The sequence below is a fragment of the Vespula vulgaris genome, chromosome 9, assembly GCF_905475345.1.
Source record: "Vespula vulgaris chromosome 9, iyVesVulg1.1, whole genome shotgun sequence".
Lineage (NCBI taxonomy): Eukaryota > Metazoa > Arthropoda > Insecta > Hymenoptera > Vespidae > Vespula > Vespula vulgaris.
In genome coordinates, this window is record NC_066594.1 from 4,424,805 (window position 1) to 4,449,217 (window position 24,413).

Here is a 24,413-nt window from a genome sequence, read left to right on the forward strand (position 1 = left end):
ATGCGCATCCTCAAAGATACCTTCTCAAATTTTGTTTGCAAAAGTGTTCCGTCTCGTCGTTATCGCGTGACCGAAATAAAGAAAAAAAAAAGAATGGTATCGCGGTTCGGGACGAGAAATTTTTCATAGAAGTTTGTAAGGTTAGCCGCAATACCTTTTCCCCTTATTGTACGATGAAAGCAAAAGACGAGAAAGTCGCGCACAATTTAATACAGTTAAAGGAAAAAGTATCTTTTTAGTTATGTTAGTAACTATCTGACACTCGATAAAGATCGTGAGTAAAAAAATGATATAAAGTCTAACTCAAAAGAGGTAAAACGAGTCGCGACGTTTCGCGAAGCTGGGCTATCGAAAAGTTGGCCGTTATAAAATGTAAAATACTTGCTCGAAGGAAACCGTTAAATTTTATCTTCGCGAATAATCGTCTTCTCGACGTTCTTTGCGAGCAACGACGAACGATGTGCTTCGTAAACTTTGCAGACGCTCGATATAAGCCATCACGTTGCAATCCATGGAGATTTAGTTTATGGAACGAAAAGGTGTAAGCAAGGAGTTCAGGAAGTAACAAAAATAAAGGGCAATGTATAGCCGATATGGATTATCCACAAATAAACGTCCTTACTGGACTTTGACAGCTTTGACCGGTGCTCGGAATATCTTGTAATAAAATTGTACGGTGAAAATCTTTCGAAAGAAAAGCAATTGTGATTTAGTAATGTGGTTTTTGAAATAATTTCTATGATAGTAATAGTTGATAGATGAACAAAATCAATGAGGATTAAGAGAGTCAAAAATAATTCGACGGTAGAGGATATCGCAGATATGAGAATTTGTTGCTATTATTACTTAGACTAATTCAACTTCGAATATCCCTCTCTTATCTTTCTTGAAACGATTGCATACTTGACTTTGCTAAACGAATTTATTTTTCGATGACAATGCACCGCTTTCGTTTGTACAAACAAATAGCGTCTATATATAATTTTTTCTTTTCTAAACAAATTCCTACTATCTGTTATAAAATAATATATATTTTTATATTCATTTCTAGTAAAAATTTTGATCGAAGTATCTGTTGCGAAAATAATGTTAAAACACGTAATGAATAATTACAGGAAGAAACTAAAAGCAAACACACGAGAAATAAACATAGAAAGGTAATAGTAAAACTACAAACTTTTGTTTCCAATGTTTCCAACTTTTCTAAGTTCTATCAATCTGTAATAGTTTCAACTCGATTGGATGATATGAAAATATTGAACTTTTGTAACCACTTTTGAAAGTACTACGTTGTCCAGAAACTTGTAATTCTATATTTTACAGATGTACATATGTGTCTTGCTTAATGTCCTCTTTCGTTTCGAACCTATTTCATAAAAAGCCTACATTTATAAGTCTGAATGTTCTCTTGTTAGATTCAATGAAGTTATATTCAAGACGTACCTTGGAAAAATCTTGAAATGGAAAGGTCTCGCGTATTAAGCACTCAGCGCTTCTCTCCTTATTCATTTGTTCCAAGACTCTTATCGTGGGCACGCGAGAGCCATATTTCTTCCTCACGCACCGAAGCAAGTCTTTCTACGTTATAGAAACGTTCCTCGTGCTCATTTAATTTCGTTCACATAGAATCGTTTATTTTGCGAGCCAGTCTCCTTTTTCCACCCCTTCTACACTGTGCTCCGTGCCAGTGACTTTTTTCGTCGTGCAGACCAATAGAAAATGTAACCGGAATGAAATGGCTTTCTCTTCGCACCTGGATCGCGCATTCTGCTCGAACCTATAACTCCTCCGCTCGTGCGATTCATTCGACTCCCTGAATACGTAATTGTCCATTCTTCCTGTACTATCTACGCCTCTTCCTATCGTTCTCCTTTCATCTTCCATTTCGTAGTTGCTTCTTGTAGTAACACTATCGATATTACATCGTCTCTGCATCGTAAATTTTCCAGATATCTACCTACGAAAGTAAGCAACTATAACGGAAGGGATATCTTCTATGAATTTTTGAACGTATTAACAGACTCGATTAGGAAGTTTTCAAACGTTAATATCTTCGTTGAACGTAAGTAAAGTAAGAGGTTGCGAAGATGGAGGAAAGGGAAAAAGATCGAAAAGTCGACAGGAAGAATCGATTAATCGTCTAATGGTACGAGATGTATGTTTAATAGGAAACTTTAGAAAAGCGGGATCGTTTGGTAGAACGACTTAAATACAATTTCTTTGTAACGATCAAAGTACCGTAAATGCCATAAAGGTCGAAAAAAGAATCGAATGAAAGGGGTGATCGAAACGGCGATCGAAATCGAGTAAGCGTCGACGCTGAGTGCTCTTTGACAAAGGACTGCTCGTATCGCAGCATTAGAAGCCATTTCGAACGACGACACTGTTGAAGGAGAGCGTGTATCGAATTTACCAGGGTGGTTCGTAAATATCGAGTTACGAGCGTAAAGATCGGGGATTCCAATGGGAATCATTCGTTATTAGTACCAGGGGTCAATATGTTAGCTGGTGGTCACTGACGAAAGATCACGAAGCTGCTTCGAGGTGAGATTAACTCCGAGAACGATCGTTTAACTTGTGTTTGTTCGAGCACGAAAATTTCCAGTAGTGAGCAACTATAAATTTACTTTGCTACCATAAACTTTCTATACTTGATACGAAGCACATATTATACGAGTACACACGTACATACAAGTGCTATTATTTAAAGATCATCATAGTTCGTAATTCTCTATAATATTGTGTGTGGATTTCAAGACTTTTTCTTTTCGTCATTTGCGAATCATACACTTTAACGCTTCGCTTTACTAATTTACGAACCGTCGTTAAACATGTTTTCGCTCGTTTCATCGTATCGGCTATATTCCGACGATCAAAAATAAAAATATAGTTTTCATCGACAGGAAATAAAAAGTTAACCGTCGATTCGTGGCTTTACAGGATTGCTTTTCTCGAGCACGTATTCGGTTGAAATAACGTATACCGTATAAATCGATAACACAATTACAAACCGTATCGAATCAAAACTTGGCTTTTTCGTTACAGATATCTATAGGTGCACAAGTATCTACTACAAAATTTGGTGAACTCATAAATATCAAGTTGTAAGGATAAGCATAGACTCTATTGGGAATTGATCATTTTTGATTGCCCATTGTACCTATATGATACTTTTATTGGAATTTATGTTGCTTTTATCCCAAAAACACCGAAAATTGTAGAACTTGTTATCAGATAAAGCGATAGGAAGATAAGTTCTTATTTATCTCCACGCGTTGAATCGATCGATTCCGGACTCTTATCTTCCACGCAAGGTAAACGAAAGTCGAAGGTTTGCATCGGCTTCCATCGTATCTTACTTTCTCCGTAGAGTTCGTAGAAGCCGTATCTGCGGAAGCAGTTTTCCAAGCATCGTAATCGTTTACAGACCGTGAGAGAAACTACGTATTCCTCTTTAAATTTCCGAGTGAATCCAATCCGATGCGTAATGCCAGACGTGTAGCACTTCCAACCGCTTTCCTCAAACCTCCCTCTTTTCCTCTGATTCCGATAAAACTTTTCCACGGCTGTTGCTTGCTGTTTGTAACTCTTGTATCGTCGACATGTCGAAAAGGGGAGAGAAACGAGAGGGTTGAAAGAGGGTAGAGAAAGAAGAAATAGGAGAGGAGAGAGAGAGAGAGAGAGAGAGAGATTACCGAAGTTCACTTTTCTGGAGAAAATGAAGACTACGGATACTCGCGAGGGAATCGTTCGTTATTAGTTAGCCAGCAATAAGTTTCCCCTTATTGCGGCGCAAACAATGGGTTCGTTGCTCCTCGTAGCTTTGTATTAAAAGAAGATTGTTAGCTGGTGCAGATAAAATGGTGAAAGAAAGTTGGGAGAGAGAGAGAGAAAGAAAGATTGAGAAAGAGTGAGTGTTGGGACTATCCCAGGACAGTTCGGAGTGTTTCAAGCGCGTAATATAGAGGCACTATTTTTAAAGTTAACTATTGCCAAGCAACGCAATTTAAATGGAGATGGACGAGGAGATATTTACAGAGGTGGACTTGGTCCTTTTTAGATGTATCGGCACTGTCAGTGGCATAAAATATTTCTTGTTTATTTTCAAATAACGCATCCCACGTGAACGTTCATCGGAGAAATCGGCCGCGTGGCAGAACATCCTGTCTCGAGTACTTTTTCCCTATCTGTCATGTTAGGCCACGTTTCCCGAGCTTTTTTAGGAGCATACTTTCGACGATGTACGAGAGGCAAAGGGAAAAGCGATTTCCCCTCGTAATGGTATTTCCACCTGTCAACGGTTTAATATCGAAATTTCAAACGTCCTCCAGGCGCGCGGTAGAATTATTATTCGTTGCCGCATGCTATCGAAAATTCGAATTTTCGCCGTACAAACGAATCATCGATCGTTCGTCATTAATTTTAATAATCACCTTCGCTATACAATTGCGATATATCATCATCGTAGGTATTATTATTAATTTAATATCGTATGAAGTACTCCGAAAATATAGATTATATCTGTACTTGCGATACATACATTTGTGGGAAAAAGCAATGTTCAAGCGCAAATGTAAATTGTAAATCACTTTGAACAAACGTAACACAACGTTGGAAAGACGCGGATTTGAAACGCTGGATCGCGCGTAATATTAAAATTCACAATAGAGAACGAGGGTGGCTAATTAACGGGAGTAAGCCGCGCGAATAAATTATTTCTCTTGGTGTTCGATGTACAGAAGAGTTCGCGCACATATACGCACAGGGCCGAGTACGCTGCATGAAAGTACATAGCCAAGAATGGAGGCGTAGGCGCACGCGCGCGCTCTTGCACAAACGCGACACCAGTTTGTTCGTGACGTACGATACGTCGTTTCCATACGATTTGACGTAGCGGAAGGACGAGTAAGAGATTCACAATCAGGACAATCTCCGCGTGTCGCAGCGTCAACCGGGACACAGAGCGTACGACCGCACTACTGTCAACCTGCGTAATTAATCCACGTTTCAGCGGTGGAGGTAGGTCCGGCAGGAGCCTAAGATTTACCGCAGTCCAATTTTACACCTGTCCATCAGTGGTAGCCCCAACGATACCTTCGTGCAATGAAACTTGCATGCTTAATAATTATTAAAGCACCGAGAACGACTCGGTGAGTGGGAGAAAACGGACTAACCGTTTAGGCCGACGGCCTACTTTCTTTCTTCTATCGTGAAATTGATCGTCAAGACGTTAAATAGAAAAGATACATTTTAGTAGTACCTACATGAACCGATATTGATTGAGAATTTTTATCAGCTTTGTTCTCTCGTGTAAAGGAAAATTTTTTTTGTTAGCTGTAAAGGGAAAAATGTTTAATCCTCGAACATTTGTAAATACTTTTTAATAAAAGGGAAGATTACATTTCTCTAGTCGAGTGAAATAATTTACGAAGGAGCTAAGATCGGCACGAAAATTTTTGGATAAAAAAATCTCAAATAAAAGCACGGCTAAATTTTAAGAGGAAAGGATCCCGGCAAGGTTATAAAGAATGTCCGAGATTCTCGCAACTCACCGCAACACTTACTACGCGAGTGGTAGTAAACCTCGGTCGCGAAGTCTCGCGAATATATTTTTCACTTGCGCCTTACTGTTTTACACGCGTGACTAATGCCGAGCGTAACGTAGGGTCATAATGAAAAACGTCATTTATATATCTTGGCGATATACGTTTATATCCTAGACGTTACATCTTACTTGAAGCTGGAATCTAAATTTTATGTGTAACGTAGGCGGATACATAGGCGACCGTAGAGTTAACGACTCGCGCCTTCCACTTCTAACGAGCGTGCTTCGTGTAACGAGGGTTACGCAGGTGTTACAGCGAACGATAAAGAGTCTTACATCGTACCCTCGCTGTGACTCCAACTACCGAAAGTATGACCTTTCGAGAGCTTTTTTCGAGCATCGTAAAGGATTTAATACGATGCTTACCACGTTTTTAATGAATCTGCACCGAAGTCAATGCGATACAAGATTATACTTTTTCTATTTCGATATAGTTTCTTATAGATGGTTATTTTTACGAGCACGTTTTTTGCAGTGGTAGAAAGATTAGAAATTAGAATGAATCGAAGATAATCTAATTAGAAGATAATTTACTTATCTACTTAAATGTGTATGCGTATAAAAATACCTGCAACGATTGTTCGTTCATGATTATTTTGTCGAATCCAATACTTTTGGTCGCGCCGAGCGATAGTTCGCTCCGTTATTACGTCGCGGACGGAAACGTTCATAGAATTCATGGTTGGATTTAGAGCCACATTGGTACCATGGTATAACTTTGGATTGGTTTTAACGATGCGACCGACTACACGAAAAGCACTGTTCCGCGAGCACGTTATAAATTACATGGGTATATTCCCTGCAATTCTACGCTCGCCGTTCTTAATCTCATTCATTTTCATTTCGAGCTGTCGACCAAGATCTTTAGATCTTACAAGTTTCGTGTGGTAGGTCGAGCTTATAAATACGTTTGTCATTTTTCAACGGAGAATTAGTTTTGTCGATAGGGGCGCTTATGTATAGTGATTTCAATGATATAAAATGAACGGGGTATAAGAAAATTAGCTAATAATAAAACGTTCGCTGTATTGTGGAAATACCTAGAATCACGGACAATAAACCACCCATTTGCCTTACGTAGGATCATAATAAAACCATTCCTTCTTTAAGAATCTTTTCGTCGCTGTATTGTCATTTGTATTGACCAGTAAAGTTACGCTTATCATTACTTTGGGCGTATCCAAACGATATCGCAAAAATGATAGTAGAGGAAGGATGTTATAAATGGTAGAACGATTGTATATCCGCGATGGTACAAGCCCATAAATTATCGGATACTAATGTAAATACATGGTTCAGTACCTATTTATAATCGTATCTTCGTGTATACTATATTCTTCCTACGATATCAGACCGTTTGACGTCGAACATTTCGTTACGATCATGACCTGTATTTCATGATACGGTAAAAATCGTCGCGAGAAGTGTAACCATCCGTTATAAGCAAGCTTCTGCCAGGTTCCGATACTGCATCATCGATCAGAGAGTAGCATCGTGAAATATTTACATATCTGCTCGTACGCGTGAAAAATTTAAATTTGAAGTAACATAATCGATCGCTTGGCCGCTGGTGTCCCGAATTTTACGCTCGGTCGAGTTCGCTTTAGAATTTTCATACATTTTCGTTCAAAACTTTTTTTTTTATTTTATCGTACCATCATCTGCCGAAACTCGATATCTGATCCGATACACGGCAGCTGTTTTTATTACTGCAACTGTAGCGCCTGATGTTATCGCACTCAATCCGCAACTATTGACGCGATGGTACGGTCGCAATAAAATCATCGAAAAATAATGTTGAGAAAAACGAGCATGTTTAGTGCAATATATCGATTTTACGAGAAACGCATCTTTATCTTACACGAATTTTTGTCAATCGACGCGTCGTTATTAAATTAATCTTAAGATATAATATCAGAAGATATTTTTTAATATCCCTATCTACAAAAAGAAATAAGAATTATTCAGTATAAATCAGAGATATCTAATTGGATTTAAAATAAAAAAAAGTCTATAAACGTTATGACCATCATATAAATATTATGATCTGTAGTGACATTGAAATAACGAACCTTTATGTCCATAGATTCCATTCCGTCAATTTTTTCGAATGAAATTGCTCGTACTAATCGTCATTATTACTAGGATAAAGCAGTATGATAGCGTATTCGGTTATATAATATATATATATATATATATATATATATATATATATATTATTAGTAGTTAAAACTTCATGGGTCTCTTGTGTCTATTTAATACGAAAAAAGTTAAATGGAAAGTGGATGCATCGTGTCGGATGCTCGTTTGGCTAGTTTCGGTCTACTATGTGTATAAGAGCGTACTCCTCATAATTATTTACGGAGTTTGAGAAGGAGTCGAACAACGACAGGACCAAAGAGACAGAGTTTCGGTGGTACTTCGTTTACGGTAACGTACTTGTATATACGCGTGACCAGAAGAGACGCAAACATCCGATGTCGAGCTATGTATAACGAAGCGTAGAACGATGAGTACGACGTCGGCAGTTGGAACACAACTACGAAGGATCGGTTAAATGAGAGTAAGGAAGATAGAGAGAGAGAGAGAGAGAGAGAGAGAGAGAGAGAGAGAGTGAGAGGGTGGGAGGGAGGAAGAGAGGAAGCGAGATGACGGTGGTCGAAGCAAATATTGCGAACGCAACGCACAAAGGTCCTTTTGCGAAATGGAAGAGCCGCGTGGCGGATAGCGCTGGACGTTCATGAAACGCATCGAGGCGGTTACCTTGTGCTTGAGTAGTCGAGCCTGTGGGCCGAATTACGATATCGAGTCGGGAATATATCGTCGCTCCAATAGTACTGCTTTCTACCTATCTATGCACTTTTAAGCCAGACCTATATGACTCACTATGCCGTGAAGTTATAGCGAGCAATGCTACAATGACTACAAAGCTCTAAAGCAATACTCGAAAATCTTTGAAGCAATGGAAAAATAGATTGTGGCATTTTCGATCGATAAAAATCTCCCTCATTTCTTTTATTCGTTATGCGAGTCAGCGCAACTTTTTATTATGCGCTTTCTCTCTCTCTCTCTCTTTCTCTCTCTTTCTTTTTCTCTATTTCCTTCTATATTACTAGCTAACCGTATGATAAACGATAAGAAGTGTAGGAAAGAATCGTCGGAAAAAGTTAACGGCAAAGAAAATTTTTTTTTAGTTTCCTTTACAAAGTAACCGTCGCAAAATTGCAAACTCGAGTTAAAAGTCGAAAAGGAAAGTTGAGGTCAGGCAGTGGATCGAAGGAACCTCGAAAGCTTTCGTGTCCAAAGCAAAGAAAAGTTCGGCAGACTGGTGGTCGAAGGTATCATGGGCATTATGTGATCCGAATCTCGGGTATTATTCTATAATCTATTCGAGCGGATGATAGTGTTGGCGATGGCGGTTAGGGGCGGTTGCACGCGGAGCCGTAGCCTCGTTCGGTTTGTGCACGCTATCATCCATGAATAAGCGCCCTTGCTACGTTTCTCTCCTATCTCTACTCTCTTTGCTTTCTCTCTCTCTCTCTCTCTCTCCCTCTCTTACCCTTTTCCGAACACGTTCTCACTCGCGCGCTTGTACGATCGCAAACGCACACACTGTTTGACCCGGGGGATAGGTATGTCGGTGCACCCTCACCTGTTATACACGCTCAAGCACGCGTTGTTACTCCTCCTCCTTTCCTCGTTATCGTTCCTCCTTGATTATGGTTGCACATACCAGCGATGGTGAGAGGGCGAAGTCTCTTCGTTGTTAATGCTTATTTACCGTGTAATGCAAAGGGTATCGTATATGCGAGAGCAAAGGAGCTATTGCTATGAACGTTGAAGGATATCTAAAGGGACAGAAAGAGAGAGAAAGAGAGAGAGAGAGAGAGAGAGAGAGAGAAGGAGAGAGAGTCGATACTAAGCTACGAGCTCTGAGAAACGGAGGAAGATAGAAACGGAACAGAGCGAAACTACGTTACTGTGATTTATGAGGATTGTAATGAAGACGAGAGAGTGGAATACCTACGTTTCACTACGTGAAACGCATTCGCGGATACTTACTCGCCATACCTTTTGGGCTTTTCTTACTCTTTATCTCTCTTTTTCTTTTTCCTCCTTTCCTCTCTTAACGACTGCTATCTACGATTCTAATGATCACGACGATGCGCATACATTAATTTTACTAAAGAGGAATGATTAATGATCAGTATGTCGACGATGCCAAGAGAGTTCTCGCGTAACGATGTTGGATTTAATATTCCTGCGAATTCACAATATTAACCGATGAAACATCGATTACGATTACCGACGTTACTTATTATCATAACTTTTTACGAGTTTAATCTTTCTATATAAAATGTAGAAAGGAATACAAGAATCCATTTAAAAGTAATAAATAATTTGTAAAATAGATTATCCACAGATAAAGCTTCTGAGGGCTGAAGTCCTACAAGGAATCCATTTTTGACGAACTATATAACATATTGTACGTTAATTCGTTCGTGTGATAATCTATGTGTATACGTTATTCATGTGTTTTTACTGGGAATATCAGAGCAGGGAGATTCATAGGGCTTCCTAAAGCATCCAACTGGAATAAACAACGTCTCAATTCGTCTGTTTTCGTTCTCTTTTTAAAGAATTCGTTCGTGCACGTTCCCCTTTCTGCTTTATATTGCAGGTGCCAGTACGTGGAAAAGGGTAACGATAGATCGTGAATCGAGAATAAAATCGTCGTTGGAAAAGAAAGAAAAAGAAAGAGAGAAGCCGTAGAGTCTGACCTGTGACCCCGAGGACAGGAGCGAGGGGCACGACCCCTGGCCAGCTTCGACCCCATCGTAATCCAGGGACGAATCCCCAAGATCCCCACTGCTTCTGGTTTCACTGGAAGCACACGGCGCTAGTCGTACGCGATCCCGACCTATCACGTTCCAAGACTCTTATTACGTATCTATCTAGGTACTACATACACACGATCAGTATACTACGAACCCAGACGACTTTTCGCGATAATCTTTTTATGTTTTTTTTGAACAAGCAATATTTTAACTTATCTTAGAATTGCAAATATATTTGTAGCGATATTTATTTTCTTCTCTTTTTTTTCAGTATATCCTTTTTATTATTTTTTATATCCTTTTATATATTTTATTTTTGCTTCGTATTATTGTAGGTGCATCTATCGAACACTTTTTGCTCGGAAAAAGTAATCATTTTTCGACGTCCTCGACAGTAACCACTCACATGGAATACGAAAATTCCTTTAGAATATGAATTCGAAAGGACGTAATGTCCAATCGTCGGAATGATTTATCGTGAATGCAATAAGAGAAATAACTGCTTCTAGAAAGAACCGTCGGATTCCTGGACCGTAGAGAGCATTTATCAAATATTCCGCGATAGCAGGCGATCCTAGTGTTATGTTTTATGATTTACTTTAAACGGACCATTAGCAGTGCAAATAACGAGCTTTACATTTTTCGACATAGGAATGGGCACGACGCTAGAACATGAGTTTAGCAGGATTAATCATAGCTCACGAGCGTGTTACGTCCAAGTCAGAGAAGCTTTATTTACTTGCCTGAGGCAGGTGTTATCGATATCCTTTACATGACAAGCAATACCCTCCAGCAGGTAAATATAATTTTGTCGATTGTTGACTACTATAAGTGATCGTATTTCGCTTCTACATACATACTGCATTATATCGTTACTGTTGGTATATGTTTTTCTAAAGAATATCGAAAGGATATAGAAGGATTTTCATATAATTTGTAAATGTCAAATCTTTTCAGTAAATTATTCTCTAAATATATAGAACCTTGTGTACTTTTGTTGGAATTAATTTCTTTGGAAAACTTCTTCGTATGAAATTAGTTAGTATAATAAAAGATGTATCGAAAGATGCATCGAGACATATCTGAATAAACCGGATTACATCAAGTAGAAAAATATTTGTGTTCAGCAATGCAAATATATTACTTCGATAGTAAAGGTAAGAAACTAATGAAAAAGTAGCGTTTCGTGGAACACAGCTAAAGTCAATTTCAACGAAACGAATATTGACAGCAGTAATAGAAGAAAAGTTAACAAAGATCGATTTAGGAAACATGAAAAGGGAGTAAATATTTATTCGTTAATTTGTCGGTAGAGTGGCATTATTTCAGTAGCGATAAAATGTACAAAAATTGTAAATTACATTCGTTTGAATCGTGAACAAAGGTGTTAAAGGCGACAAAGGTTGGTGGCCGCGTAAATGTTCGATAATCGTTGTAGAAAGCAAACCTATACACGTATATACATCGTGTATGTAGAGGAGATAGAAGTGTAGCTTCGATGAGAGTACGCAACGTTTGCAGATAGCTACGATGGTGGTGAACGTATCGGTTTACAGGTTGCCGCTCGTGGTCTATGATAGAGGCATAGTTGGCATACCGAGCCTTCCTCGCATGGTATGTTATAATTAGAGCTTCTCTGCACGCACGCAACATTGATATGTCCACGACGAGAATCGAAATACTTCCTTAATGAGATGAGACCGATAAACAAAGGGTTAAGTGCTTGCGCGATCTACGAAATACTGTGCTCAATCATACTCCCAATTATGTTGAAACCAATACGAATTACTCGATCGAAATCGATCGCCAAAATTTTTGTTGCATTAGAGCAATCACGATATAAATCGATTTTTCTTTCTACGATTTTTTTCTTTTTTTTTTTACTGATCACCCCTCATTTGCGTATATGTATTCTAAAGTTACACGCGTGAAATACAAACGCCATGCGTTCTTCTATTCATGAAGTAATTCCTATGCAAGATCTTTTACCCGAACCTAAGAGAAGTTTTATTTAAAACTATAGTTAACTTGAAATTCCCAAAGTATCGTTTTATATTTTCCATTTCACTTTTTTCTTTCTTCTCTCTTTCCGTTTCATCGATGTTATCGAACCGATAGAGACTTCGTGGAATGTTCGCTTCGTGCCGCGAGTGCACACACACATATACATGTACGTATATAGAAACGTGTACTGAGATCGTAACGAGAACGATTTATAGTTAGTTGCATCTCGAAACACGGCAGCAGTTGATATCGTTAAAACGAGAGAACATTTCTATTTTGGCAACAATATGCAGCTGTTCCAGATTAAAACGTATTTCATCGGTAGATTCTATGAACGTGCAACGTTTTACTGGCTGTCTCACCCACCATCTCTCTCGATATTAAATTGATTCGATACACGCTAAGACTGTAAATCGCAGAGAGCTAAACGCAATACACTTCGACGATCGCCCCGCGTTTTCCGGAGTTCGGACATCACGGAAAATTATTTGATAAAATGTTAAAAAGTCGTATAGCGTTGAAAGTAGTAAGAATTTTGCATTGCTTCAGCGGTTGCGGTGTTCTTTCTAATGTGCTATGAAGTTGCGGTTTCACGTTAGTTTGCGGCTGAATTTGGAACGTATCTCGTCAAGTGAAATTCTTCGAAGAACGAAATTTACCTTTCGCTCCTCGTTTTTTCTTCTTTCTTCTTCTTCTTCTTGTCCTTCTACTTTCCTTTTATTTTTCGACAATAGGACACCCAATTTTTCCTCTTTTTTATATTCTCGCAGCACAGCTGAATTATTTATCTTTCCCAATGAAACTTATATTTCCTTCTCTCTCTCTCCCCCTCCTTTTCTCTCCGCCCCCTCTCTATTTCCAACCGCCATTATCTTCGCGTCCATTGAACGGAGAATTTTCGTTTTTATCTACGTGCTGTAGAAACGTCCTAACCATAGGAGAACGTTCAATCCGGACGTATTATCGAATCGTAGGAAATTTATTCCATAATTATCCATAATTCTCGAGCAGATGTTTTTGTTCAAAGCGTCATAGAAAGTAATAGATGGATGGATTACGAGAAACAGCTGTGTCCAACTCGGTCATTTGGTTCTAGAATTAATCCTTTATTTCGCTCTTAGAGAAATAAATCGCTAATAATTGAGATCGGGAGGTGGGAATTTATACAGATGATAAAAATGCATCGTGCGTTAAATTTTGTAAATCGTTGTAAAAACTTATGGGTTTATGAATTAAACAATCGATGTATAAACCATTTAGTAACAATGATATAACGCATTCGAAATTCTTTTTCCCGGGATCTAACATACGGAACAAATATTGGAAAGATTGCATTGATTAACGGTGGAACAGCGATTTAGATCTCAAAGAGATGAAAAATACGTAAACGGTTGCTCACATTTAATTAAAATAGACAGGCGAGCGAGATAATTAGTCGGAGTGTTAATTAATTGCTTCTCTCGAGAGCAACGATTACCGAAAGAGCGAAAGAGTGGTCAATACTTTGCTTGATTCTCTGACGTTGCAACTCTGACGTCTACAATGACATCGATGCTGACGTCGCCTATAAAGGACAAGAAGGAAACAACGGAGAACATCGGGACGGCTATCAATTATCCGTCGATGAAGCTACCTGCAAGAATCTAGGAAACATCAAACTCGTTTCCCCCGTATTCTCCTTCGCTTGTCACCGAATGAAATTTATTGACACGCAGTAATTACATGCCACGTTGACTGATTGTTCGCCATTGCTATTCTCATTAGGTTCATCAAGCCCTTTATCTCGTATCCTCTTAGTTTCTTTCTATTTCTTTTCTTTTATATAAAATCTTATTTAACACTTAACTCTCTCTCCAACACTCACTAGCATTTGATTTTTTGTTATTTTTTCTTTATTATAGAAATTGCAATGGTTTAATAAAATTTCGATTCTTTTACTTTAATTAATGATTATAACATTGAAATATTCGTTAAGAAGTATTGAAAAAGATTGATGAACAATATCGGAACTTATTCTTCATTCCAAACAAAATCTGCGTGTTCTCTTCTCTATTTTTATTTAACTATTCATTTCTGTTAAAACTTCCGATTGTATAAATTATAAAAAGCGCAAAATTATACAAGCAATAAATTTCGACAATTTTTTGCAAAGTATCAACGATAAAAATATTTCGGGCTATGTGCTTTCACTTGAAAAATCGTTACGTCCAATTATAGCGCTACCGTTTTTCTCCCGTGGATGCTCGAAAAATTAAAGTCTGACGATTTATAAACCACATGATCAAATTAAATCCTTCATATCCTTCACATCCTTTTTCATAGAAAATGAAAATCATTTCAATACATATTATAAATATTCATACTTATAGTTTATATAAAATATCTTATATAAAATATTATAAAAATGTTTGATGTTAACTCGTGATCCTTTTAGGCGGGAATATGAGGAAAAACACAGAATATTCCTATTAATGTCAAACAAAAATATATTAATGCAATATAGAACGTAATCAAAAAATAATACGATTCGTTCATTCGCTTCGACGACTCAATACACACTAAATACTTTCACAGTAGTTGATATATTTTTCGATAAGCAGCATGGACGACTATCTAACACAATAGTCACTGGATTTCTTTGATGTTTTTTTTTTCCACTGGCTCGTGTAATACCACGTATGAATGAAAACTCACAGTGGTTTTTTAAGCAAGAGAGAAATGAAAAGGATTATGGAGGTGAGATGAAAAGAAAATGCATCTTCTTGTAGCATACATACGCGTGAACATCGAAATGTACTAAGAGATTACTTCGTCCTGCATTGAAATTCTTTTAAATAATTTTTTCATCTACGTCGGGAGATCATAAAAAACGTCGAAAAATCGAAGATCGATCATTAATCGCACAATCGTCGTACATATATATTCGAAAAAAAATGTATAAGAAAGTAATCAAATGTAGCGAGTATGTAATTAATTACCTTATTAACAGAACATGATGACGTAATGTATGAATTAATTCGTAACCGATTATTCAAATATTAATTCGAAATCATTCGTAAACGATTATTTCCCGAAGCATGAAATATTTGTTACATTTCATAATAGATATTTATTAACGAGATTAATAGGTTCTAAATGCTTGATCGAATGATATTAAATAATAAGGATATCAAAAAGGATTGAATTTAGAAAGACAAGAAACAAAGAACTATAAGAACCCATTTTATAAACGTAAAATCGTAATGTCCTTTGGAATTCAAGAAGGAATTTCAGTCGAAAGCATTAAAAGCTACATAGGGATGTACGGTGACGTACGTTTAATAACGGCACGGTGGCACCATATACTCTCCATATCATGATGCACTAGTGATGTAACACGCTTTAGAAAATCTTGGGCAAGGCACACGAGAAGAGGGTAGTTTATTGCATATTAGTCGGAGAACCGTAGATTCCTGAAGTACTCAACATTTTTCTCAGTCACCATGAAAGCAGGAAAGCTTTCACGAATGAGTTTGTCGGAAATCGTCGACCTTCGGTGAAATTTTCACTTTGATTTGTTGACTAGACTTATACATGCACATTTCTTCGTGCAGAAATGAATAAGACGGATGTAAAAATCAATTGACGGTATAATTCGAAAAAAAGAAACAAATAAATATTACAAATAGAGAATACAAGACTTTCTGATTTTATTAAATTCGCAAGAAACATCCGATTCATTGGAAAACTTTTGCCCTCGATAGAAGAAAAATACTTTCCTTTAAAATCGTTCGAATTTAATTCGTTTCATTCTACGGATATAACATAATTAGAATACTTACGTATAGAGTGGCACTCCAGCTTCGTCTTTAAACCAGAAAACCATGTGTAAGGTGTCCTCTCCCGGAGGAGTAATATCGCATGGTAATTCCGCTGGTTTTCCTTCCACAACACTGATGTTGACCAATGGAACTGTGAAAACAAATACTTTGTTTACGGAATATAACAATAGAAGGGGCGAATGTAGAAATAAGTTATCGACGTTTAGACAGAAGTCGAAAATATGGACATATTTTAAACCTGATCGAGCCATAAAATACTTAACAATATATATATATATATATATACCGTTAGTCGAAGTAATCGTACGTAAGGACATGTATAGCGAGGAGGAAAAAGGAAGGAAGGGAAAGAGAAAGGATGAAAGGAGGAATAGATAGAAGGAGGAAGCGTAAGCTCGGGAGTCAATTTCCTGAATTCGGTAGTCGGCGAAGCTTATACAAGAGTAACCCGGATTTCCTGCGGACGCTTGCTGTGCGTCCTTCGATTTCAGAAATCCAGGCATTCCGATGCGTCTGCAATTCAATGAGGATCGCCATGGCGGATATGTAAAACGCAAACCGCTCGGGTTACGATAGGATTAAGAGGAGCAGCTTATGAAATTTCATTTCCACAAGAGAATCGAAAGAAGAGAGGAAGAAGAGGAAGAGGAGTAGGATGAGGAGGAGAAGGAGGAAGAGGATGAGGAGGATTACCATGAAACCGTTTGAAACGCAAGGATGTTACCGTAAAACTATAGAGCGTTGGACCGGACGCAGTGCGACGTCGATCGCGAAGGAGGCGCCTAGTAGTAGAGAAAGTAGAGGTGGTGGAGAAAGAGGAAGAGGTACAACTCGGTATGGTCAAGAGGCAAGTGGGAACCTCGAGGGTCAGATCGTACGAGGAGGCCAATTCCTTCGTAAATTCCGGTAGGCTATTCCCGAGAAACGAGTTTCCATTCGATTTGGTCGGCTGCCTTCGTTTTCCTTCCTTGGTGGATGGACGAAACAAGCAGCAAAGATACGGACATCCGAGCAATGTTGTCCATCCGAGTCCTTCGGACTTTTTCTTGTCGATCGATTTAAAAGAATGAGTCGGTATCCACCTGATCGAAATCGATTTGTTACCTAGCTCGATTCTCTTTTCCCCTTGGCTAACGAGAAAACGACAATGTAGGTAAAGATGTACAGGTAATAGACCAACATATAGAGAAAAGTGAAAGAAGTTGCATTCCATTGTTCTTCCCTTTCATTCTTAGATATTAACTTTTGGGATACGACCAACGATCATCCTTAAGGTGTTCGTTAAACGCGAAGATTTACAAATTCACCCAACTTCAGGCAAATATGTATACCAATGAGTTTACTTATTTATATTCAACAGATAGGTTGGCCAAGAGGGAAGCCGCGATAGGGCCATATATTAGCCACGAATAGCATGCGAACGTGTAGTTTAAATACCAGAGGAGCCTTGAAAGCCGTTTCGATTAATGGAATTCCGCAACATGTCCGCAATTAACCCTCAAAGACCCGAGGCGTTGGGTGAAATGTCCAGCGCGCTAATGGTGAACGAGCCTCGTGTTGCATCCGAAACACATTTAATGAATTCATTATCGATCGAAATCAGCGGCCAACGAGAGTCGAACGAACGAGAGGATAGTCAGCTGCTCAAAACATTGGACAAAGATCCAATGTATGAAAATTGCAAATTATCGACGGTGTGCAATGCCACGAACGAACTGCATCGACGTCGCAGTACGACAAACACGATATGAGTGAATTTACGATGAATGAAATAAATCCTTGGGAAACAAAATATATCATTGATGAAAAGCGATTGATGGAATCTGACATATCACGACTTTTCATTTTCAAACATTCAAATATAAAATTTTACGGTGAGACGAAAATAGACTAGTGATGCATTACATCATTCCTTATGTAGGGTATAGAATGTCTTCACACATGTTTACACAATAAAACTACACATAAAACTATGATATATTTACATATTAAAAATTATGTAAGAGACAGATAAGTTTTTTAGTCACGCCCTAACTCTTCGATATCAACCGAAAGACTCTCTGTGTCCATGTAATCAGATTCCTTATTTACATCCCATCGTCACAATCTAACAAAGCATTTTTTTAAGTAAAACAATATCGACCACCCTGTCTATTCGCCTACACATATATCATATCATACCTTATCACAGATATATTTTACGATAGTTTACAGTTACTGCATAGTGATTCATAGCTATTTTTATTGCTCGACTCGATGTATCCGATACTGTCTGACTAATCAAAAGACAAGATCATTTTGTACTCACTGACCGACATTGGAATATCCTGTTGAGTTTAATCTCGTTGTACGACAAAAACCACTTAAACTATAACGACGAGGTAAGCTTTTAACGAATAAAAACGTGCTTATGAATGCTGTTTCCCTTTCGAAAAGCTGGTTAGCTTTGTGTATTTCACGTTTTCCAGTTGACAACGCGTACAATATTCATTTTTTTTGGAGGGTTCGCGAACAGATTAAAAATATATTTCCAAAGTAATTAGCTCAAAGATAGGAAGCTAGAGCAAAGTTTCATGACTGTCGCTATAAATATGTCGTATCGACGTTCGTAGCTATGGATACAATTTACGCGATGTATCACCGAACTTTATCGCAAAATGGAACCAATTACCTGCATAATTTCGCAAGAATGCTGTAACGAAAATCGATAATCGAAAATGATCTACACTCTAGTTGTTTGTTGAGCTCTCGTATATTTATAACGTTCCTGAAAGCATTCACGATACGAGCTCTACGCGTACGGCGCGTTATAATTAACGGTGAACAAGCGAAGGTTTCTCATTGCATAAGTCATAGGAATATATTGTCTTTGACTTTAAATGAACGTACTTTCTAACGAAATTTTAATTAAAGCTCGTCTATAGCAGTAATCAAATATACTTTTAATAATTGCATATTTCCAAAGTAAATTGATTGAGAATTAAAAATAAAAAAGAATTTATTTCGTTTATAAGAGCAAGACATTTCGATTCAACGGTCTCAATTCAACGAAAACTTAATTTTGCAAATTACTTTCGCTAATGTTTACACAGCTATACGCGTAACGGAGATCGATAATGATAGTTCTCGAAATTGTATTCGGATATCGATATCGAATACGACGGATGACGAATGCAATGGAAACGCTCGGTCTTATCGCATTAAATGCACGACAAGCGTGTAACCATAATTCATATATCACGTGTACGAAATCCTCGATTAGAACATCGTGGTAATTGTGAATCCAAAGAGCGACAAGGATCGCTAGTATTACTTTTCTTTATTATCGAATAATATCCATTAAGTACTCGAAAGCATTGCTTTAATCGGAAATGGTAACGATCGGAATGAAATAATACGGGTATGTAAAAAAAAAAATAGTATAGTTTTCTTTCAACTTTTATATTTCAGAAATTGAATAAAGGTTTTGGCGAAAATAAAACAGAATAAAGAAAAAAGAACAGAGGAAGAAATGTTTTAAATGAATGAAAAAAAAGAAGAATAAATGTCAAAGTCTGTTAAAGTTGATATGAATTTTTCCCAAGAGTCAGAGTTAAACTGATTCGAAAGTTTTTTCTAAGGTGGGTTATTGAAGGTGACACAACTCGAGGTTTCGACATTTACGTTATCGAAGTACGATACATATACGATATGTATGGAACGAGTGAACTAAATATATCATCTCTCATTTCATAAATCTTGTATCCACAAAGGTGCAGATTGATCGTAAGCATGTAATCGATATCGTGATTATGCTTGAATCAGTTACGTATGAATATGGATGCTACGTTAGATCATCCCAAGTGCCAACGCAATTAAGCTAGCGTTGGTACTTGCAGAAGTCAATTCGATAACTACGTTAGCGTGCGTTATCGTGTAGTTCCGATTATCGTCGAAGCTATAGGAAAGGAGGACTTACGGGAGAAATTACATTGGGCGAGGATATACGACGGATATAATTTATAGTTCCGCTACCATTAAACTATACTACGTAATGCCATTAGGGGAATCTATGTACGTGTATCATTGGAACGAGGGGAAAGAATACAAAGTAAATGTACGATAACATAGACGATTGATATATGTTGATGATTGGTATTGTACACCTGGGAATAAAAGTATAAACTAAAAAGAAGATGATAGATATATTTTTAACGTATCGCTATATGCTGAAGATTTTATCTTTGACACGTGTTAAATGCGAAATAAAAACTTATTTTATTTGTTTTCAGATTTCATCTCAAAGCAACTACGTGAAACTTCTTTTTCTCTCGTCATGACGTGAATACGATACTAAACAAAATTTATTTTACTTTTTCATGTTACATATCAAATTGGTATTAAGTGTATAATAAAAAATAAGTGCACGAAAAATCCGTTCAAACAAAAAATAAATTATTTTATAAAAGCATCTGAAGTACTTATAAATGTCCATTTCAATTTTTGCTGGGATACTTTAAATAAGTACTGTCGATCGAAATTTCGATGTTGGAGAATTTAATGATTCAGGTTTTCGAGCATCGAACGAAGCAATCAAAATTCTGTTTTTTTCGTTTTCTCTTTCTCTCCCTTTATTATTGTTAGTTCTATGAATCTATAACCGAAAGTCTTTTCACGATGAAGAGACGAACGAAACAGTTCCATTTTAATCAAGCAGTCGATCCGGCGATTAAAACACGTTGGCGTGATCGTACCTGGTGCGAATTAACTCGAGGCAAGAGACCAGTAGATGCGCACTATTACGGTCGCAGCCGGTACGCTCGGATGGACTCGCGAATAGCGCGGATAGAAAGACAGAGAGAGAGAGAGAGAGAGAGAGAGAGAGAGTGAATTGAGATGAGAGAAGGAGAGAGGTGCAGGGATAGTAGGTCCGTTATTTAGGGGTAGTTAAGTGTCCCGAGCAGCCCCTGCCACCCTCGAGCGTTTCTACGGTGCAAGTCTCTTCAACTTGGCAAACCGTTTGCTTGCACCCAGCGTATCAGCCTGGCTATTGTCTGCCGCCATTGTACCACACCCCTTTCATGCCCCTACCTTCTACCTCTTCCTCTTCCCATCCCTTCATCGCTGCCGTGTTAAGTGACATGGTACCACCTCGCAATAGCACGAATTAGAAGCCACGTTAATCAGATCCTTAATTTTCTCGACGTCTCAACGTGGAATAGGAAACACCGACAATGCTGCCAACGGGAGAACACAAGTGATCTCATTGTATTGCCTTTGTCCCTTGAGTTTCGATTATTCTTTTTAATGTTCGACCCTTTTTTCTCCTTTCCTATTCGATCAATATCCACGTTCGTTCTTTTAAAGAAACATTTTCAAATTTTAGCTTTACGATACGGAATGATTACAATTAATGATTTTGTCCTTTCAATTTTTGTCTTCTCATGTCAAAGAGAATATATACATATACGATGCGCATGTCTTATATTAATCGGTAAAACTTGATGTATCGCGCGTTATTCATTGCTTTCTCCGACAAAGTACATAACATGTCATTTGTCTTTAAAAAGAAAAGCATTCTCACGCAGAACAATAAAGTTTTAATTTTTTTTCTTTTACGTTCTGTTTTTATGTTGTTGTTCCATGAAGCCAAAGAACGAGCGTGAATCTTTTTTAAATACAACACGTGGACCGTTTTAGAAACGATGAGCCTGCAGGAAAAGGGAGAGAGACAGAGAGAGAAAGAGAGATAGAGAGAGAGAGAGAGAGTAAGGATGGCAGGAAACGCCAAGCAGTTCATAAAGTCCACACTGAGACGGTCTTTGTCTTTGAATTTGTGGTAGATTCAGTGAAACCAACCGTAACGTCAGCCACGCTTGGAACTTCGCCGGTAGAGAAAGTGAAAAGGGAGAAAGGGTCCAAAAATACCAAATCGGACGCTTTATTGCGTATTTACATATCCCTGCGAATCCCTGCGACGTTTCATAAAATTCAACGTCTTTACGAGGGTCGAATGGTCGGGAGTAGTCGCATTGCCGAAGGCTTTTACGCCTTTGAATTATTTCGCGATAAGAATTTTTACTCTACAAAGGATGGTTTCTACTTTTTACGATTCGAACCCTCGACGTCTCCTATCGTTTTTATTTTCCGCATTGAAATGAGAAACCGGATCCGTATGTAATGGAAAACATTTTAGTAGCTTGCCGATGAAAGTCGGCAGTGCGAATCAAAATACCGATTGTATCATCGCATGTTACATTTTGTTTCTTTAAAAATCCCGTCTTTCTATTCAAAAATCTAATCTAAAGAATATACATAATAAAAAATATTAAAAATTATTCGTCAAATATGACATATGATGAATGAAATATCTCACTATTTTTTTTATTACACACACAGTACAATTTTTTTTATTGCAAATAAGTATTAATATCCGTATATGCATAGATACGCTTTAGCTTGTCTATTAAATTTCTATTTTAAAATTCTCAAAAGCGCTTTCGAGTTTGATTCGTAAAAGTTGGAATTTTTTAATTCTTAATCGGTACATCATTCACGTAAAACAAATTACTTCGGAAGTTGGTGAAGGAGAATAAGTTTTATTTATGTTCATGGAATTCACACTGGAAGTCTATAGCGAAAGTCTATATTGTCAAAGAAGTATTCTAGAGGATGGAGAGAAAAGTGGTTAGAAGAGAATATATAAAAATTAAAAAAAAAAACATATGGCGATTTTCCAAACTCTACAACTTCGTAAAGCCGAACTAAGGAAAATTAATTAAGACGTTTACGAGTACGTCCATGAAAACTGTTTCGAGAGTAGTAGGAAAAGATAAAAAAGAGGATAAAGAGGGTGAGTCTCGTAAAATTCGACGAAAAAGTGGATTAACCGAAGTTTCTTCCATACTCGTTTAGGACGAGATCGAAAAAGTCGTGGGATGAAAAATAATAAAGATAAAATGACTGTTGCGATCAAGCTTCGGACGAGACCACGACGCTATTTAGGATTCGATGGTCCATCTTACGAAGGCCGGCCGATATCCTTGATGACTAGGAAGGGTCGGAAAGTCAAACTATAAAATTCCATGCTATTGGTCATCGAGAAGGAAGTAGTAAATCAAATCGACTTTGATACATAGGCACTTTCATAGAAAGAGAAACGTGCAATTAAGCGATTGATACGGTTAATAAAATTTCGATTGTGTGCTCGAGTGATTGAACTTTTCGAAATTGATAAGTCGGTTAACGCGATTTCGGTTCATCGTTTAATTACGAAGAAGAGACAAAGAAAATAGACGATATCGGAAGAGCTAGAGGTAAAGAGAAAGTAGATATACATTTCCATTTCGCGGCTAAGAAAATGAATCCATAATGCGTCTAATAAGAAACTACGTGGCAACGGAGTCGATGGAACTAAGAACTTCGGGCAGTTACTGGCGAATGAAAGGAAACGGGAGTGCAAAAGTTGATAGGATTGAACGCGAAGAAAAAATAGAATGGCAAAAGCAACATCGCTGCAACGATAGGATGATAGAATTCGTAAAGCAAATGTTATAAATTTTATGAGTTTAAAAAGTAATCACGATAAGTTTGATTCTACCTTTTCTCGAATCAAAACATCTCAAAGCAAATGTACGAGCATATCGTATTTTGTCGGTTTCGATTTGTTGCGGTTACTTTTAATATTTACACGGTGAACGTAAAAAAAAGTGGTAGAGTGCATAAAGGTTAGCGTAAAAGAAAAATCTTGGGATCGATCGGCAAAACTTTATAACGTAGTAAAGAGAAAAATATGAAGACTTTGGTGATAAAAAGGAGAATAAAGTCGATGGTAAATTATTTATCGATTCTTAAAAAGTAAAAGGAGCAATGAAAGAGAGGAGAAAATATTGTAGATTTAAGCGTATCGTAGTGGTTGCTCGTCCTCATCGCGAGGGAGTCATAGTTCGCTGGAAAGCAGGCTAATTGAGAGGTTACTCCCTAGAGAGCAGAACGAATCGCTTAGCTATCCCACTTCCGACGTCTCCGCTTCTGGAAGGCGTAAGACAGTGCATAGGCATCCCTTTGCATGGTCCCCAATGACGGACAACGTCGACTCGTTCGTTTAAAGCGTAACGACGTCGGACCGGAATTATTAATAGAGCTTTAGCCCTCTGGGCATCCATT

The 24,413-nt window shown here is 37.7% G+C and overlaps 1 protein-coding gene across 3 annotated transcripts in view; it reads right to left on the minus strand.

Annotated features, from left to right (window-relative positions):
* LOC127066456 (nephrin-like) overlaps positions 1–24,413 on the minus strand; it is a 268,358-nt gene that overhangs the window by 147,138 nt on the left and 96,807 nt on the right. For 2 of the 3 annotated variants that reach the window (XM_051000231.1, XM_051000230.1), the window contains exon 2: positions 16,269–16,398. In XM_051000231.1, the coding sequence (XP_050856188.1) occupies positions 16,269–16,398 (130 nt within the window). Of the gene's footprint in view, positions 1–16,268; positions 16,399–24,413 lie in introns of those variants that run through there. The other variant, XM_051000234.1, reaches the window with a different exon arrangement.